Source organism: Engraulis encrasicolus, chromosome 8 (genome assembly GCF_034702125.1).
Source record: "Engraulis encrasicolus isolate BLACKSEA-1 chromosome 8, IST_EnEncr_1.0, whole genome shotgun sequence".
Classification (NCBI taxonomy): domain Eukaryota; kingdom Metazoa; phylum Chordata; class Actinopteri; order Clupeiformes; family Engraulidae; genus Engraulis; species Engraulis encrasicolus.
This window is the reverse complement of record NC_085864.1, coordinates 21,641,168-21,659,252: the sequence shown is the minus strand read 5'-3', so window position 1 is coordinate 21,659,252 and position 18,085 is coordinate 21,641,168. Positions and strand designations below refer to the sequence as shown.

General features: G+C 39.6%; 1 protein-coding gene across 4 annotated transcripts in view; it reads left to right on the top strand.

Moving 5' to 3' along the window:
- The first annotated feature begins 483 nt into the window (after positions 1-483).
- The window catches only part of zgc:153372 (uncharacterized protein LOC767695 homolog), a 74,338-nt gene continuing 56,736 nt past the window's right edge, over positions 484-18,085 (top strand). For 2 of the 4 annotated variants that reach the window (XM_063205161.1, XM_063205162.1), the window contains exons 1-10: positions 517-871; positions 980-1,107; positions 2,457-2,607; positions 3,190-3,326; positions 4,357-4,426; positions 8,500-8,581; positions 9,411-9,542; positions 10,005-10,147; positions 11,127-11,240; positions 12,317-12,479. In XM_063205161.1, coding sequence (XP_063061231.1) covers positions 842-871; positions 980-1,107; positions 2,457-2,607; positions 3,190-3,326; positions 4,357-4,426; positions 8,500-8,581; positions 9,411-9,542; positions 10,005-10,147; positions 11,127-11,240; positions 12,317-12,463 — 1,134 coding nt within the window. In that variant the 5' untranslated portion in view covers positions 517-841 and the 3' untranslated portion in view covers positions 12,464-12,479. Of the gene's footprint in view, positions 872-979; positions 1,108-2,456; positions 2,608-3,189; positions 3,327-4,356; positions 4,427-8,499; positions 8,582-9,410; positions 9,543-10,004; positions 10,148-11,126; positions 11,241-12,316; positions 13,671-18,085 lie in introns of those variants that run through there. The other 2 variants (XM_063205159.1, XM_063205160.1) reach the window with 2 other exon arrangements.

Here is an 18,085-nt window from a genome sequence, read left to right as displayed (position 1 = left end):
GTAGGCAACAATATATTATAGCCTCTTTAACTCTTAAATTTCTAAAAGAGATTAAAAGCTCTCTCTTTTAATCCATAGGTTTATCTGAATGTGTGATGATGAAAACATAGCATGCTGTTATGGTTCAATACAAACACCATGGTCGGTGTTAAATAAATTGCTTTAATTATAATACAATAGTTTTACATTAATACTTACATTAATACTTTACATTAATAGGAATTCATAGGATTACTGGACAACAAAGTCATGTTTTGCTTTGTTGATTATTCATAAGGTAAGGCCGGGGGATATGCCTTTCAATGACCTTGAGAAAACATATTTCTTCGGTTCTATTGCAAACTGAGCTGCAACGAAATTGGTTTTAGACATACTCTCCCCATCACATCAGTCTGTGAGGTTCAGCCGTTCCTAATGGTGTCAGTGCGCCGCCGTGTGGCGCCCCAAAACGCACCACAAGACGCACGCGCAACACCGGAAATCATTTTTCAGGGAGAGCAGCTGAGCTGAGGTCCCAAGTGCAAAAAAAAACTACTTCAGTGAAACAGCGAAGTAAGGATGACTTCACAAGTCCCTAATTATCTTTTTATGGGGTAGCCTACTAACGATTAAATAACGATAGTCAACTTGGTAGGTAGGCCTTCACCTCAAGTAAATAAAACGTGTTTTGTTGAACTAGGATCTTGTCAGCATGACACAGTAGATTTCCCGCATAGTTTTATTACCGTCGAGTATTTAAGACTCTCGGTAGACTGCTGTAACAGTTGTTACCCTTCTGTAGTTCTAGAGGGCCGTCTACCTAAACTGCCGCTGCGGGCGAATCGCTTCTCAAAGTATCGCAATGTCGTCAGGAGTTCGCGAAAGTGTCAAGGTAGGTAGGCTACTGCGTGCACCACACACCATATTATGCAAAAACAATTCTTTATATCATTGTGTCTGTGTATGCGGAAACAAAATGTGTCCCATTGCATATCCACAGGATTACTACGGCTCGCGCCTGGAAACTTCTGCAGATCTGCAAACAAATGCCACAACTTGTACCTTGACTTCCATGAACAAGAGTGCCTGTAATGCCTTGAAACTAGTCCACCCTGACGTAGCCAAAAGGTAACCTAAACAAGTCCTCCTAGCCTATTTCGTGGGAAAATGTACAGAGGTCAACTTCACTTACATAAGAGTAAGACAGTTTCACCACACACTTATAGGCCTATGATTAACTTTTTGCACAGTTTGGCTGAGGGCAACAATTGTCCAACCAAGGGCAGTTTTTCGACTTCTGCAGGTGCACAATCTGTTGTTTATTATTTTGCCTGGTATGCCATAGTCTACTGCATTTTAAATAACACTTACAGTATTAGGAAGAGGGTTCAGAGAGGGATAACAAAGGTGGGGGTCCGATAGGCTACAGCCAGGCCTACTAGAGATGACAATGCCAAGACTTAGCAGGCTCAACTTTTGAAAACATGGTTCAGGGAACATGAGACATCATATCTACACATGAACTGGCCACCACCAGGTTCCAGGCTCAGAGTCCAGTGTCCAGGAAGAGTCCTTTACACAGCGTTCAGACTGTAGGCTACCATCATCGACACAAAATCTTGATGAAAATGCCACACTAGAAGGAACAGGGGTGTAATGGGCGCGGTACGCGGGGGTACACAGTCCACCTACTTCTCCGGAAGTGAGATTTTTAAAAAATATATCTTCTGTCCATGTTTTAATACAAAAAGGAATGGTCACATAGCTTCGCTGTGTCAGTATCAGTATGCCCTGAAGAAGGCTCAGCTGCCTTTTTGGAGTGCCTTGGTGAAGAAAAGTTTTTTCTCTTTTCAAGCAACTTTTTGATCACATAGCAGTATTGCAGGTGATTGACCAAACAGATGAAAGCGGAGAAGCAATGATCGTAGATTAAGGACAGTTGGGGGGTTTGAATAGCCTGGGAACTCCCATACTGCCTTTAGTTCTACACAATCGTTTCCTTGTGATTAGGTCTGGTGTTAACCAGGCAAGGGTTTGACACGATAGGTTGCCTAATTATTTGATGACGTTAAAAATCGCGTACCTCCACTGAGAAGGAAATAACTCTGGACATTACAGGGGCATTGTTTTTGGCCATGATCTGACATGTGCATACTTTATCTCACCATGCGAACTCGAGCTCATACAGCACGTGTTTGGTAGCACTTTATTTGACGCTGGTGTCATAGGCATATCATTACAGTGTCATAGCAGTGTCATGGCATTGTTATGCACGTGTCATAAACATTATGTTCAACCCAAGGTTGTCTTTGCCATAACCAAATGTCACTTAAGGCCAACAGTCATAAAATGTTTATGACATGGACATAACGTTTATGACTCGTCTATGACTGTGTCATGACACAATTATGACACTGTAATGACATGCATATGACACCGGCGTCAAGTAAAGTGTTACCACGTGTTTTGTTCTGCAGGTTCTTCGGCTGTGGAGTAGTGATTCCAGAGAAGCTGGAGGGGTGTAAAGTCTTGGATCTGGGCAGCGGGTCCGGACGCGACTGCTACATCATTAGCAAACTAGTTGGGGAGCATGGCCAAGTCACAGGCGTTGACATGATCGAATCCATGGTGTGTATACATGGGTTTCTTCTGTTTATAAGCACAGTGTTGTGAGGAGGGGCAAGACACTGGCAGCCAACCACGTGAGCTATTTTTTTTGATCGACAGCACTTTCCAACAATCAGCACTTTTTGACCGACAGCACTTTCCAACCCATATATACAGAAAGTGTTGTCTTCTGTCTTCTTGCTTTGCTTTTTATTCAGTCATTGCAAGCTCTGTCTGAATAAAAGGCAAAGACCAAGAAGAATTTGAGCGTTGATCTTTTCCGCACATTCAGAGACGCTCCGGAAAGCGAGAAGGCAGTGTTGGTTTGCTTCAAAGAGATGAACAATACTAAACATGTACTCATACTTTTAAACAATCAATCAATGTACTGCAAAATAAATGACTGGGCTATGTTTGAGATACAAGTGGACAAGTGAAAATAGTGGAGAGAAAATGTCCAAATTGAAAAGATGATCACATATTTGAATGTGAACCGACAAGAGACTGTATTATGAACATGACACAATAAACAATATGAAGGCAAGGAAAGGCTTGCATGGTGCATATTGACGAAGATGTGTCTGTGTTCTTTCCACCCAACAGATCTCTGCCTCACAGAAGTTTATCCAGTACCACCAGGAGAAGTTTGGATATGAGAAACCAAACATTGCTTTTGTTCAAGGCTATTTGGAGAAGCTCGATGAGGCTGGGATTCAAAGCAACTCCCTGGATGTGTTGGTGTGAGTATTTACAGTTTTCACTATTTCTGACCAACTGATGCTGATGCAGATAATGATGGGGGGAGATCTGTGTGTTTTCATTCATTCATTCATTCATCAATTCATTCATTCATTCATTCATTCATTCATTCATTCATTCATTCATCCATTCATCCATTCATTCATTCATCCAGTCATTCATTTTTAGCCTTTATTTTACCTGGAAAAAAGACCCATGCAAATGAATACATTTCAAGGGTGTCCTGTCCAATAAGCAGCAGAAGTTAAAAAATTTCAATTTCAATTACAGTAGGCTGTGTCTGCAATATTTTCCCCAGCTATGGTAGTTCCTTCTATAGATTGGTGTCTAGTGTCTGTTTTTGTCTCTAGAAAATGACCTTAATAACATTGATGGCAGAATGAGGATGGCCTATTACTCTTCCTGACACTGACCTATTTTACAGGTGTCTGGTCGCCCCACTGTACAGTACAGTCCACACACAAAGATAGCTTACAGTCAGTTGTAGAATCACTGTTTACAGTACTTGTAAGATAGGCTGCAGTCCATGCACAAAGATAGGTTACAGTCAACACGCAAAGATACTGTCGGTTACAGTCAACACGCAAAGATACTGTAGGTTACAGTCAATGCGCAAAACAGTCTGTAGGTTACAGTCGGTAGATACTGTAGGTTACAGTCATTAATTGTAGAATCACTGTTTACAGTACTTGTAAGATAGGCTGCAGTCAACACATAAAGATAGGTTACAGTCAACACATAAAGATAGGTTGCAGTCCACGCGCAAAGATGCTGTAGGTTACAGTCAACGCTCAAAGATACTGTAGGTTACAGTCCACGCATAAAGATAAGGTACAGTCAACGCACAAAGATAGGTTACAGTCAATGCACAAAGATAGGTTACAGTCAATGCACAAAGATAGGTTACAGTCAACGCACAAAGATAGGTTACAGTCCGCACAGAAAGATACTTTTGTTACAGTACATGTATTTCTGTCAGTTGTGGTAACTCGGACTCTTTCTGCTCCACAGGTCTAACTGTGTGCTATGTCTGTGCCCTGACAAACGTGCAGTGCTGGCGGAGGCCTTCAGGGTCCTGAAGGTGAGCAGTTCCCTATCCCGGCTAGCCTGATTATCATCGACTTTCAAATCTCTTCGAGACTTGGTCTGACCAAGAACATAACAATTAGCATTTCCCAAACGGCATGGTTGACCCTCCTCCCTCAGTTTGCTAATGGTTGTTTGCTTCCAGACCAAGTGGGAGGAGTTCCCGTTTTAGTTAGTTAGGGAGTTTAGAAGGGGGGCCAGGGTTGAGGAAGAATTGCTCCTGCCCACTGGTACGGCGCCTGTACAGAACAGTCAATGGTCAAAATAGTTTTTTGCTGAAATATCTAAACATAAAACACAATATATGAAATAGAATATTGTACCTGTTTTTTATTATTATTAAATGTGCCCTCCTAAAAACACATTGGGCCAGCCTCGACCATCCCTGGTAATTTTAGTGTAGAACCGCCTCAGTTTTTGTCTTTGGATCAGAAAGTTTCAGGTTCGAATTCCACCCTCGCCAAGGAATATGTGTCCCTGCCCACACCTCCATCCATGACTCAAGTGCCCTTGAGCAAGGCACATACTGTAACCCCACATTGCTCTTGGGATCAGAAAACTAGATAACTGTTGGTCGCTTTGAGTACAAGTGTTAGCAAAGTAATGTAGTGAGTGGGGTGTAGGCCTAGTGGCATGGAGACAGTACTTTGGTCCCTACCTTTTTGTGATCATTTTTTTACTGACACCTATTATGCCATTCAACATACTTCAATACATATCCTTTACTTGTTGTACATTGGACAAAACCATATGCTCCTACACAGGTTTATGCTCCTATACATGTTTTAGTATTGATGTATTTTTGCCTTAATGCTCTCAGCAATCACACATGCGTATATGAATGATATATGAACAGAACAAAGGTTTAACCCCTCAATCACACACCCCCCCCCACCCCACCCCAAAACACACACACACACACACACACACACACACACACACACACACACACACACACACACACACACACACACACACACACACACACACACACACACACACACACACACACACACACACACACACACACACAAGGGTCCCTACCTCAGGAGGACACATACATCAAAAGGGGGGAAAGGGTTCCTCTAAAATTTTACAGCTCTGCATACATTACATTACCTACAGTCATGGTTGACCTTCAAGCAGGACTGCCAAGCTGTAAGTAAACCCAGCCATGTGAGAAGGATATCATATACTAATACATTATGCCATAATTAAAGAAATAAAACGTCAGCCATGTAAGACTATAAAACCTTAGGAGAATATTATGCTGTTGGAGAAGCTTTGATACCGAACGTTTGTGAATGCCAAGTACAGTATGCATGTGTACTAGTGGTGTGCATTGGCACTGCCCTCACGATTCGATTCGATTACGATTCAGGAGTTAGCGATTCGATTCAATACAAGTAGTCAGAATACAAGATGCAACATTTTATTGGCTGTTTTCTGTATCAGTCTTGCAATTTTCAATGTTTTGAAGTGCTTTTGGTAACACTTCCAAATAAGGGGCCATAATTAACAGTAAAGTAGCTACAACCTAATACTTAAGTAAGGGTTAATAATCATTACTTAATGGCACATTAGACACATATTAATTGTTATTAATGCATATGTTGAACATTAGTAAGCAGTTACTTAACTATTAGCTAACTATTACCTTGTGTTACAAGTTAATAGCATATTATTATTTATCTAATAGATAAGTAAGGGCACAGTTAATAGTTAAGTAGCTATCAGGTCATACTTAACTAAGGACCAAAATTAGCACTTACATAATACAAAAGTAAGGCATAACTAATGGTTAATTAATACTTAAATATTGAGTTTTGGGACCCTTATATTAGAGTTGGCTGAGGATAACTAATGGTTAATTAATAGATAGATATTGTTGTTTGGGACCCTTATATTAGAGTTGGCTGCGGATAACGAATGGTTAATTAATCGATAGATATTGGTGTTTGGGACCCTTATAATAGAGTTGGCTGAGCATACCTAATAGTTAATTCATTAATCTACTGTGACATCTAGTTTTCAGTCGTTCAAATCACTGTAATAGTGGCAACAGGAGCCATTATATAGCAAGGATTAGACGTACACTTCTCAATGATGGTGGGGTGATGAGATGTAATTTTTTCATGTACCACTTATTAGTTTTAATGGTAAAACATTATGAAGAGTAATAGTTTTGAAGCGAGACTAAACCATTCCTCTGTGATAATTAGGTTAATGTTTGAGAATATTAGCTCTAAGAAGAGCAGTGCATGATGGGTACGCAATCTACAGACAACAATATTTCGGTATTATTTAATCATTAGATATGCCTTGCTTTTGTATTAAGTAGGTGTTAATTAAGGTCCTTAGTTAAGTATGACCTAATAGCTACTTAACTATTAACTGTACCTAATCTAATGATTAAATAATACCGAAATATTGTTGTCTGTAGATTGCGTACCCATCATGCACTGCACTTCTTGGAGCTAATATTCTCAAACATTAACTTAATTATCACAAAGGAATGGTTTAGTTTTGCTTCAAAACTATTACTCTTCATAATGTTCTGCATTTATGGTTGGGTTTTTACCATTAAAATTAGTGAATGGTACATGAAAAAATTACATCTCATCACCCCACCATCATTGAGAAGTGTACGTCCAATCCTTGCTATATAATCGCTCCTGTTGAAACTATTACAGTGATTTGAACGAGTGAAAACTAGATGTCACAGTAGATTAATTAATTAAATATTAGGTATGCTCAGCCAACTCTATTATAGGGGTCCCAAACACCAATATCTATCGATTAATTAACCATTAGTTATCCGCAGCCAACTCTAATATAAGGGTCCCAAACAACAATATCTATTAATTAACCATTAGTTATCCTCAGCCAACTCTAATATAAGGGTCCCAAAACTCAATATTTAAGTATTAATTAACCATTAGTTATGCCTTACTTTTGTATTAAGTAAGTGTTAATTTTGGTCCTTAGTTAAGTATGACCTGATAGCTACTTAACTATTAACTGTGTCCTTACTTATCTATTAGTTAAATAATAATATGCTATTAACTTGTAACACAAGGTAATAGTTATCTAATAGTTAAGTAACTGCTTGCTAATCCATTAATAACAATTAATATGTGTCTAATGTGGCATTAAGTAATGATTATTAACCCTTACTTAAGTATTAGGTTGTAACTACTTTACTGTTAATTATGGCCCCTTATTTGGAAGTGTTACCGTGGTTTTATTTGCTTTTATTTTCATTTGCTCCTGAAATATCCACGGAAGTAATTGAAACTTTAAAAAAATTGCTTCTGGAACTTAGCGCATTGAATTGAATTGTCCATGCCCCGCATTGCATTGCATTGCCGAATCGATTATTGTTGACATCACTAATGTGTATTGTACCACAATCATGGGCAGAGGCTTTTCAATCCAGTGTTGCCAGATGAGTCTGATGATTTCCAGCCCCAAAAATGCTCAAATTCCGCTTGGAAGCAATTTGAGTTCAATTCTATTGATTTCTATGGCCATACATTTTCTGAAAAACCCGCCCAAATGGCCTTTTAACCCGTTTTTACCCTTAGACGGCCAAAACCGCCCAACCTGAAAACACTGTTGAAATCCTACATATGTCTCTCATAGCACCAACACTGCAATGAGATATGTATGGCGTTAAAAATAGATGACTAAAACACACAAGCTGTTACCCTTTTTTCTTCTCGATGTCTTACAGTTTGTTTTTGCACCTGTTTTGTTTATGTATTGTTTATGGATAGTAGTAATTATATAGTTTTGTTGTTGTTTAATTTTACATTATGCTTCTACATATGCTTATTTTTGCACTTTGTGGAGCTGTTTTGGATCTCATTAAATTTGCATAATGACGATGAAGGAATTCTATTCTGTTCTATTCTACATGTTCTATTCTATTCCATTCTATTCCATTCTATTCTATTCTATTCTATTCTATTCTATTCTATTCTATTCTATTCTATTCTATTCTATTCTATTCTATTCTATTTCATTCCATTCTATTCTATTCTATTCTATTCTATTCTATTCTAGGAAGGAGGAGAGCTCTACTTCAGTGATCTGTATGCCAGTGAAGTTGTGCCAGAATCCTTCAAAGAAGACCCTGTTTTGTGGGGTAAGTGCTTATTTCAGCACACTTGTCCCATTTATTGTAGATGTAGTCGTTCTTATCTGTGTGTGAACCATGGGGATTATCAGAAGTAGCAAGGATTTTTCTGTCCTCACTACAAGCAGCCAGGAGAAAAGAAGAAAGTTGTCTGCTGTAAGTAGATCACTAATTACAAACTGACAGCCTCTTTTCCTTCCTTAATGTCACCACCATTACTCCACTCATTGGAGTGTCACACCGTGCAAGGCTGGGCAAAGTGTTTGATATATCCCTCTAGAAATTAAAGGTTTGTCTACCACTGCTGAAACCTCCTTACATTTTCTACCCAAATGGTTTCATTTGTTTTAAACAATGCAGTGCTGCATTTTGGAATGAGATTTGAATAACAAAACAAACGACTAAATATTGTCAGTGTAGGCCCATATTTTCTCTCTTGTCCAAGACTGAAATCAAGCACGGAAATTACATTCTTCAATAGGTTAAAGGTAAGACGTTATTGAAGAACTCATGGGTAATACCATAAGTTAAGATGTCAGGCTTCTATCCCAAGGATTGCTAATTCGCTTCTCGACCCATCAGGCTGTTAGGAGAGTCACTAACCGTTGCTCTTCCCTATCCTCCTCACTGAGGTATCCTGAGCATGGTGCTGTGCCATCGCAATGCCCACTTGGGGTGTCCCTCCTTGCATGGATGGACCCTTGCGTGGGTGAGGCAGTTTTGTAAATGTGACTTTGTTGTGTGCAGTGTGTGTCGTGGAGTGCTGTGTCACAATGACAATGGGATTTTCCCAGGTTGACCTTCGCCTCACTTTCACTCATTTTTCATTGGCCATCAGGTGAAGGAATGGGTGGCTCCCTCTTCTGGCAGGATTTCATATCGCTGGCAAAGGAGGTCGGCTTCAGCACCCCCTATCTTGTGGCCGGCAGTGAAATCGTGGTTCATAACGCTGAGCTTGTGAAAAAAGCAGGTAAGTAATATTCACCCCTTAATAAGACACTGCCTGTTGTAAATTAGTTACCAAAATGCCAATGACAAAGTTGTAATGCATTACTAAAGGTCCACTGCACTGTCATAGTGGTGTAGTACTATGGTAGTTACATTTTTTCAGCGTTCTAGTGGTGGGATGGTGTCTGGTAAGGGGCTATGTACTTTGGGAATTATTCAGTTACTATTATTACTCAATTCCTCAATTCCTGCTGAATCAAATAGAAACCCTGCAAGCATTCACTAACTGCCAAGTGGAGAAAGCCATCCAATGCTAAAATGTCACACACACATTGGCAGTCCCATTGGCAGTTAAAACTCAGTCAGTCAACCAAAAATATTGTGCAGTGTTTACACAGACGTTCAAAAGAGTTCTTTGTCTAAACTGAAAGATAGTCAAATTGTATCATATTGTTTTGTGTTTCACTCTTTATCCTGTCTTTAGGCAGTGTTAAATATGCATCTGGAACATACCGGCTCTTCAAGCTTCCCCAGACCATCTTGGACAAGAAGGCCTTGGTGACCTACAAGGGAACTGTGGCCGATAATCCAGAGGAGATGTGCTTTGATGCTGCACATTCTTTTAAAGTAGGATATTTTATATGACCTTATAAAGATCTTTTTATTTGTGGCATGCGTAGAGGAAGACTGTTGAGCCAAACAAAAACATGAAAAGTTTAGTCTGAAAAGAGAGGAATGGTACTGCCAAGGACTGCCCCATGACCCATGAAACCTTTAGATTTTTCTCTCCTTTTTCTCGGTTTTCAGCCATTTCGGATTTCTGAAGACTTCTGATTGATATTTGACTTTTAAAAAAATAAGAAGTTAAGGTAATGACAGTGGTAGTGTAGTGTGTGGGACTGATAATGGGACTGGAGGTGGGGGTGGAGGTGAAGGTGTAGATGGATGTGTAGATAGAGATGGAGGTGGAGGCGGAGTGGAGGTGGTGATGGAGGTGGAGGAGGAGGTGGAGGTGTAGGAGGAGGTGGAGGTGGAAGAGGAGGAGGAGGTGTAGGTGGTGATGGAGGTGGAGGAGGAGGTGTAGATAGAGGTGGAGGTGGTGGTGGAGATAGAGGTGTGAGGTGGAGGTGGTGATGGAGGTGGAGGTGGAAGTGGAGGTTGAGGTGAATGTGTTGGAGTTGATGTGACAGTAAAAGAGGTGCAACAGGTGGTGGATGGGGCGTTTTGATAATATTCGAATTATTCTGATTTAGGTGCTGTTTCCACATTGCTGGATATTTTTTAAATGTTGATATGTTTTTCTCCTGTTTGCATTGGATTTGGCCTTCCGCTTCCACGTCAGCAGTTTTAAAACCCACACATCAAAAATGCGGCTTTAAAAATATCCCATTTAGGGGGCTGAAACGCACGTGTTTCAATGGAGTTTTTATTTTTATCCACATATTACGTTTCCACCTAAACAGGAGAAAAAATATCCACATTTAAAAATATCTGGCTACGTGGAGACCGCACCTTAGAATTGCTGTAGAACTGTGACTGAACACTCTGAGAAGAGTGTGTTTTTATTTAATGAATATGAACGGAATGCTGTTTTGATGTTCTTTAGACAAACGTTGCCATGGAGGTGGATGGGGAGATGGCCACTGTACTGCAGAGTTCTCGTTTCTCTTCAGACTTTAACATCCAGATGTTGGATACTCATCATCAAGCACCCTCAAAGGTAATGAGCAGTTCTGTTGCTGTGTGTGTGTTTATGTGTGTGTGTGTGTGTGTGTGTGTGTGTGTGTGTGTGTGTGCGTGCGTGCGTGCGTGCGTGCGTGCGTCCGTGCGTGCGTGCGTGCGTGCGTGCGTGCGTGTGTGTGTGTAGTTGACTAATTCAGAGCTACAGGTCTGGTGGTGGTGGTGATGTTTAAGTGCATGGGTGTGGTCGTCTCTGTGTGTGTGTGTGTGTGTAATATAGCCTCTACACATATTGTATTAACTGTGCGTGTGTGTGAGAGTGTTCATGCACGCGTGTGGGTGGATGTGCAGGTGCTGGTAGGCAGCCTGATCTCCAAAATTTCCTTGCTCCTGGACACGGATGTTAAGGGCACAAAATCCGTGTCCAGGAGCACAGATTTTGCCAAAATTCCGTGCTCCTGGACACGGAATTGTTTTTCGTGATGGACACACGGAAGTGCTTTGAATATTAAGTTGTGCCCTGACCAAAACATTCTCTAACCTTAACCTGTCATTAAAGACATATTTTTTAGAAATACCTTTTCCAGTTGGTTGATAGGCTATCAAATTCATATAATGAATGAAAGAATACTAGCTGTGCCCAGACCAAAACAATCCCTAACCTTAACCTGTCAGTAAGAAAAGTTTTTTTGAGAAAAATATTTGAAATTAGAAAAATCCTGAGAAAACACAAGACTGTGGAAACATAGAGCTGTGGGAGTATAGAGAGAGCACTTCCATGTGTCCATCACGGAAAAGAATTCCATGTCCAGGAGCACAGAATTTTGGCAAAATCCGTGCTCCTGGACACGGATTTCGTGTCCTTAACATCCGTGTCCAGGAGCACGGAAATTCTGGAGAACATGTTGCGGCAGGTCTACGCACGTTATGTTCACTTGTGTGTGTATTCGAGCTGCACTGCCACCACATATATGGTACTACTGTGTGTGCATGTGTGCGCGCACACATATGTACTGTACATGTTGTGTTCATTTGTGTGTGTGTGTGTGTGTGTGTGTGTGTGTGTGTGTGTGTGTGTGTGTGTGTGTGTGTGTGTGTGTCTGTCTGCTTTTTCAGTACTGCCACCTCAGTCCGTTCCTGCTGGCGTGTAAACTGGGGGCTTCTATGAAGCAGTGTTCCAAGAGGGAAGCCGCCAGGCGAGCGGATGATGCGGCCAGCGGAGCATGTGAAGGGAGTGGGAGCACTGGAGGCTGTGGACAGTAGACCGCTGAGCCACGCGGTTAGTCAGGCAGCTACATATACACAGGGCTCGAGTTGAAGGGGGGTGGTATCCCTTCTTCACATATTGTGTTAAAATTGCACTTTTAATCAACTACATTTTCATTTCAACTTTTCATTTTATCAACTGCATTTTTTTTCTCTGGGGAGAATCCCCCGAACCCCCAATAATCTGAATCCTTATCTGACCATCCCCTCTGCTTTGGTTTTACAACTTGAGCACTGCATATACAGCACCGTAGGGTGCAAGTTATTTCTACAGACTTGTGTCCTTTCCTCCGTCGTATATCCAACACTATGTCCTTGTTGTCATCTTGGGTTATAAGTCAGTTTTACATTGATCTAACATTCATTCATCTAACATTTAACATCCACATGTGCGCTATCAACAAATAACACTTGTTGGACTTGTAATTTCTTGTCCAGATATACGTACGTATCACGTTTTTAGTTTGAATGTGTGTGTTCAATATAAAACTGTCTTTGACCAAGTCAACAATGAGGACAGAGAACAAAGGAAAGGATGCAAGTCTGCAGAAATTACTTGCACCCATATGGTGAGAAACTATGGTAGCTTTGTACAGTAGGGCGCATACAATTACAATCACCGCCTGTAGTGTAGCTAGCAGTGAGTGGGAGTTCAAATGGTACTTTATCACAGTAGAGGCCTCTCTCCGTAATCATTAGGTAATTACAGTAGATCATTAGGTGTGATAAAGATGTTAAAACTGTATATGTTTAATGTGGAACTTTAGCCAATATAGCACTGAAAACAGTTTTTTAAATATTTTGAATTCCAACAATTCTGTGGGCTGTGAATTACAAGTTAAAATGTTCCGATGGATTCTTTAACATTTCAGTATGCTTTCAGTATGTGTTAAGATCGGATGTCATATCAGAACTATTTTGTGATTGCTTGTCCTCCTGAGTGTGTACATATATACAGAATACAGAAAAATAGATTTAGTTCAAAAGCTGAGTTGCACTTCTATTGTCTTTTAAATTTGTAACTTCACTGTTTGTCAGATCAAGGTCTCATAATTCACCTGCAGTGATATGAATCATCATGTGTTGGTTAGCAAGTAAACACACACAAAAAAAAATTCCCAACACAAAGCATTTTCACATTTTCACATACTCTGTTCGTACTTTTCAAAAAACAATTTGAATTAAAGAACTGATTACATTTTGATGAAATGCTTTGAAGATGGATGACATGAACATGTTAATTGGTCAAAATTAAATGAAAATTGGCCGTGGATTACATTTCTGAAATAACAATGTGGTGTGTTAGCTTGTTGACTGGACTGCACAGTGCTGTCCCCTTACTGATTTAAAAAAAAACAGTTTTGTACATTTGTCACACTTAACCTTTTCAGATAATCAAACAAATGTAGATATTAAACATGAATACACCAAATAATCTGTGATTATTTCATGCGTTACGAGAAAATGCCATTCAAACCTGAATGAGCCTGTATGGCACTTCTGCAAACCACAGTGAGAGCCTTTATCCACAAATGAAGAAAGCATGTTGCAGTGGTGAGCATACCTCGGAAATGTCCAGGGTGAACAAAACATTGCACATTTAATGAAATAAAAATGTTTTTCTGGAGCACAACTGGTATACTGTACAATTGGTAGTGTGCAGACTCTCTCTTAGAGTCCGGCTCATAGACATTGTAGCCACCAGATGGAAGCAAAGTCCAAAGGATGTTTCACTTGGGATATGGAAATCACAAACTTGAGTCTTGCCAGATGAATGTAGTTCCACCAAGCTCCACATGGCGGTCCACTGAGCTCCATGCATCCATTCATCTGGACAGAGTCAGGTCAGGAAATCACAGCCCTGTTCAACTGTGCTCTGTCTGGAAACAAATAGGCACAGAAAACACCAATGTTCACAGAAACACATGTAAAACAGTAAGTAAATGTGATGTTGTCATTCAACTACATTTTCCAACATTTTCTGTCATCATTTTTATAAACCTTAAAAAATACAGTCTACTGGTAATAATAAACATGATATGACATTCCATTGATTGAATAAATATAAACAGAACAACCAGTAGTTCATTGCTTTTCAATACATTGCAAATGAATTAACAGTCTCTCACAAATGAGCTAAAATCAATATAGTGTAGTATGTCATAAGCTATTATCTAGATGATGTTGCTTGTGTTTTGCAGTAGTTCGATTACACATCATCCATGCAATGTCCCATTTTTTGTCACTCAATTCTTATTGAATTTTTAAGTATTTAAGTAAGTAGTATTCTATTCAATTCTATTCTATTCTATTCTATTCTATTCTATTCTATTCTATTCTATGTGTATTCTATTCTATTCTATTATATTCTATTATTTTCTATTCTATTACATTCTATTCTAGTGTCCCATCTCTTTTGTCACTCAATTCTCATTGATAAGTTATGCATCATGTGGAGTTACAGTGCTGAGTGGCTGAAGCACAGTCACATGACCAGTTCCTGTGATGTTATACTTAATATAACTTGAAGACATAATGAACGTCATGCATCTCTTAAACGACAGTTCCAGTGATGTTCTGTTCTATTCTATTCTATTCGATTCTATTCTATTCTATTATTCTTGTAAAGCAGTAGACAAAATGTGCAGAAGTTTCCTGGCTTGAGGTCAGGAGATTGACAGGGCCATGTACAGGAAGCAGGTGCAGTAGAGAAGAAACGGTACAGCACAGAGCAGAGCTCGTCTGAATGGGTGAGCAGAGCAGCACTGTCCTCGTTTCACCCAAGCTTGTCTGTCTTGTCCAGACCTCCTGCTAGCTTCCCCTTTCACTGTGAGAGTTTCTAGCAAACAGCATATACAATCAAATACCAACCCACCCAGGCACCACACACATCTACTGTACCCCCATCAAGATTCAGACAGTTGTCTTCCAGAAAGCCTGTTTGGTTCCTTCCTTTTGAGCATGGGGTGATGGTGCTGATGTGCAGTGTCAGTCTTTAGTTTCAGGACTCACACATACTGTTCTGCTCTTTAAAGGTAAAGTGTAGTAACTATGCCATCATTGATGGTGAGATAATTGCCTTTCAAAGTATTCATATTAGGTTTTCATATTGGAGTCACTGCAAACTTGACATAGCAAGATCTCTGAAACAGGACATATTTGAACCATAAGACTTAGTCTTTATAACCCCTTGGTTATCTTGTGACAAAGTCTAAACTCAATTTTGGCAAGATATGTAGTTACTACACTTTGCCTTTGCAGGGCAGTGTTGCTAGTTGGCATAGAAGTAACAAACGGAACATCTGTGTTAAATGGGTGTGGATAAATGAACAATATGTATCTGTTTTATCAATACAACATAATTAAATTTACAGGGTGACTATAAATGTCATGTCTGGAACAGGAACAGAATCTTTAAATAGAAATTCACTGTGGTATTTTAAATATTGGTTGAGGACCTTGGTAGATGAGGTGTTAAAAAGTGAAGTTTTGTAATACATTGCTTCAGGCTTACCCTTGCTGCTGTGTTATACAGAACACATATACAAACCCCAACTCCGATGAAGTCGCCTGTCAAAAAGAACCAGAAATCCATTTGATGCAAAACAGTTATTGTTCTTGATGCCATTTTGCATTTACAAACCCCAACTCCGATGAAGTTGGGACGTTTGGTAAACAGTGAATAAATTCAAAATGCTATCCTTTTCAAAACATTCAATCTATTCATTAGATGGAGAATAGTGAAAAGACAACATATTAAGTGTTAAAACCGAGAAAAAATATTGTTTTGGGGGACATATGTTCTCATTTCTAATTTGATAAATCCAACACGTCTCAAAAGAGTTGGGACGGGGACAATAAATGGCAGCAAATATCGAGGAAGACTAAAAACAAAACAAAAGACAACACTTAACAGTTAAATACATTAACCGATGAGATGATTTTATATAAAAAACAGTGTTAATTCCTATCTTGGACATGATTTCACCAGCTTAAATGGTGGGTGTATTCCTTGTCATGTTTTGCAATGTTTTCCTTTCTGTAGTGCTTACAGTGTGACAGGTCTTGACCAAAAGCCCACCATTTTATCACCTGCTGGTCCTTATGATGGAGCCAAACTGTTAAAACATAGTAGAGAATGCAATTTGACCTTACTATGTGGCAGTAATCGAAGATCTCCCTTCAAAATATAATGCATGAGTGGCTTTTCATGCTGTTTAAAACCCATTTATACCATTCAGCACTGTATTTAACTCTACAGATGAGTGAGAACATCTTAACCAATGCACTACTGCACCCGCATGCCATCATGGAGGCTGACTTTTGAAGTTAGCACTAACACAAGTTGGATGGTCCATTTTCACTGTAGCACAGGATGTGCAATGCTCTACTATTGTCAAAAAGAATGGCCTTCTACAACTTCTGCTGACTTCTGTAAGCAAAGGACAGTTTCCCATGTCTTCTGGGTCTATTTCAAGTGAGCTCAGGTGCTTAGGAGAATGTTAAACCCCTGTATCATTTGCACGCATTAAGCATTCTTAATATGGTCAATTTTCAATAGCTCTAGCACTCCAGGAATTAGAGTGAGACTACAGCCAATATATATTTCATGGTGTCATGAACCTATACAATGATTTTAGTAAGAAAAATATGTCTTATATACACTCAATCGTGGTAAATCAAAGGGAATTCAAAAATGTATGTAATAACTATGGTAATTATTCCCTTTGCATCTTTAATTCTGAGTGACTCAGCCTCTCTGTGATTATCTTAGCATGACACGGGAGTGGATTTTCACTCCTGTCCTGTCCCGCTCCCAGAAAAAGAATCCTGTCCTGCCCAATCCTGGTCCAGAGTAAAAAAAATAAATCCTGTCCTGTCCTGTCCTGTGTGGAAGGACTCCCAATCCTGCCCGCTCCTGCTCAAAAGTACTCCCACTCCTGTCCCACTCCTGTATTTTTTTATTTTATTTTTTTTTTGTATGTTGTTACCTGTATGCATATTTGCCTCCTAGTAAGCAGTTGTAGCCATAATAATAGCCAATACAATTATACACAAGCTAATGGGGGTCTGGAGAAACCCTGGGTAGCCTAATAGAAAAAATGTTTTTCCCCATGTTTATTATAGGCCCTATTATTATTATTATTATTATTATTATTATTAGTAGTATTAGTATTAGTATTATTATTATTATACTACAGGAGGGGGAGGCACCTACATCTCCATGCACTAATCAATAGCCTACAGTGCAACAAAAATACGGGGAGGAAATCAGATGCTACAATTAATAGTAGGCAATTGTAATTAAACCAGTTGGATTAGTTAAGACTAGTCATGCTACTAGTTCAGTAAGCATGAGTTTACCTAGGTCAACTTCATGATGCTGGTTACTGGTTAGGCTACTGAACTAGTAGCCTGACTAAATCTAAACATACTACTAAGCTAATCCAACGGTTTCATGACAGCGTTTGACTTAAAACACACGGGGTGAAACGGCGTGTAGTTAGGAGGCGGAGGCGGAACTTCTCTAACTTTGTTGGCTGCGCTTTTTGACACTCACAGCAGACGCGCACTGAACACTACTTCTGAATCCTCCTCATACTAGAACTACATCTTGAC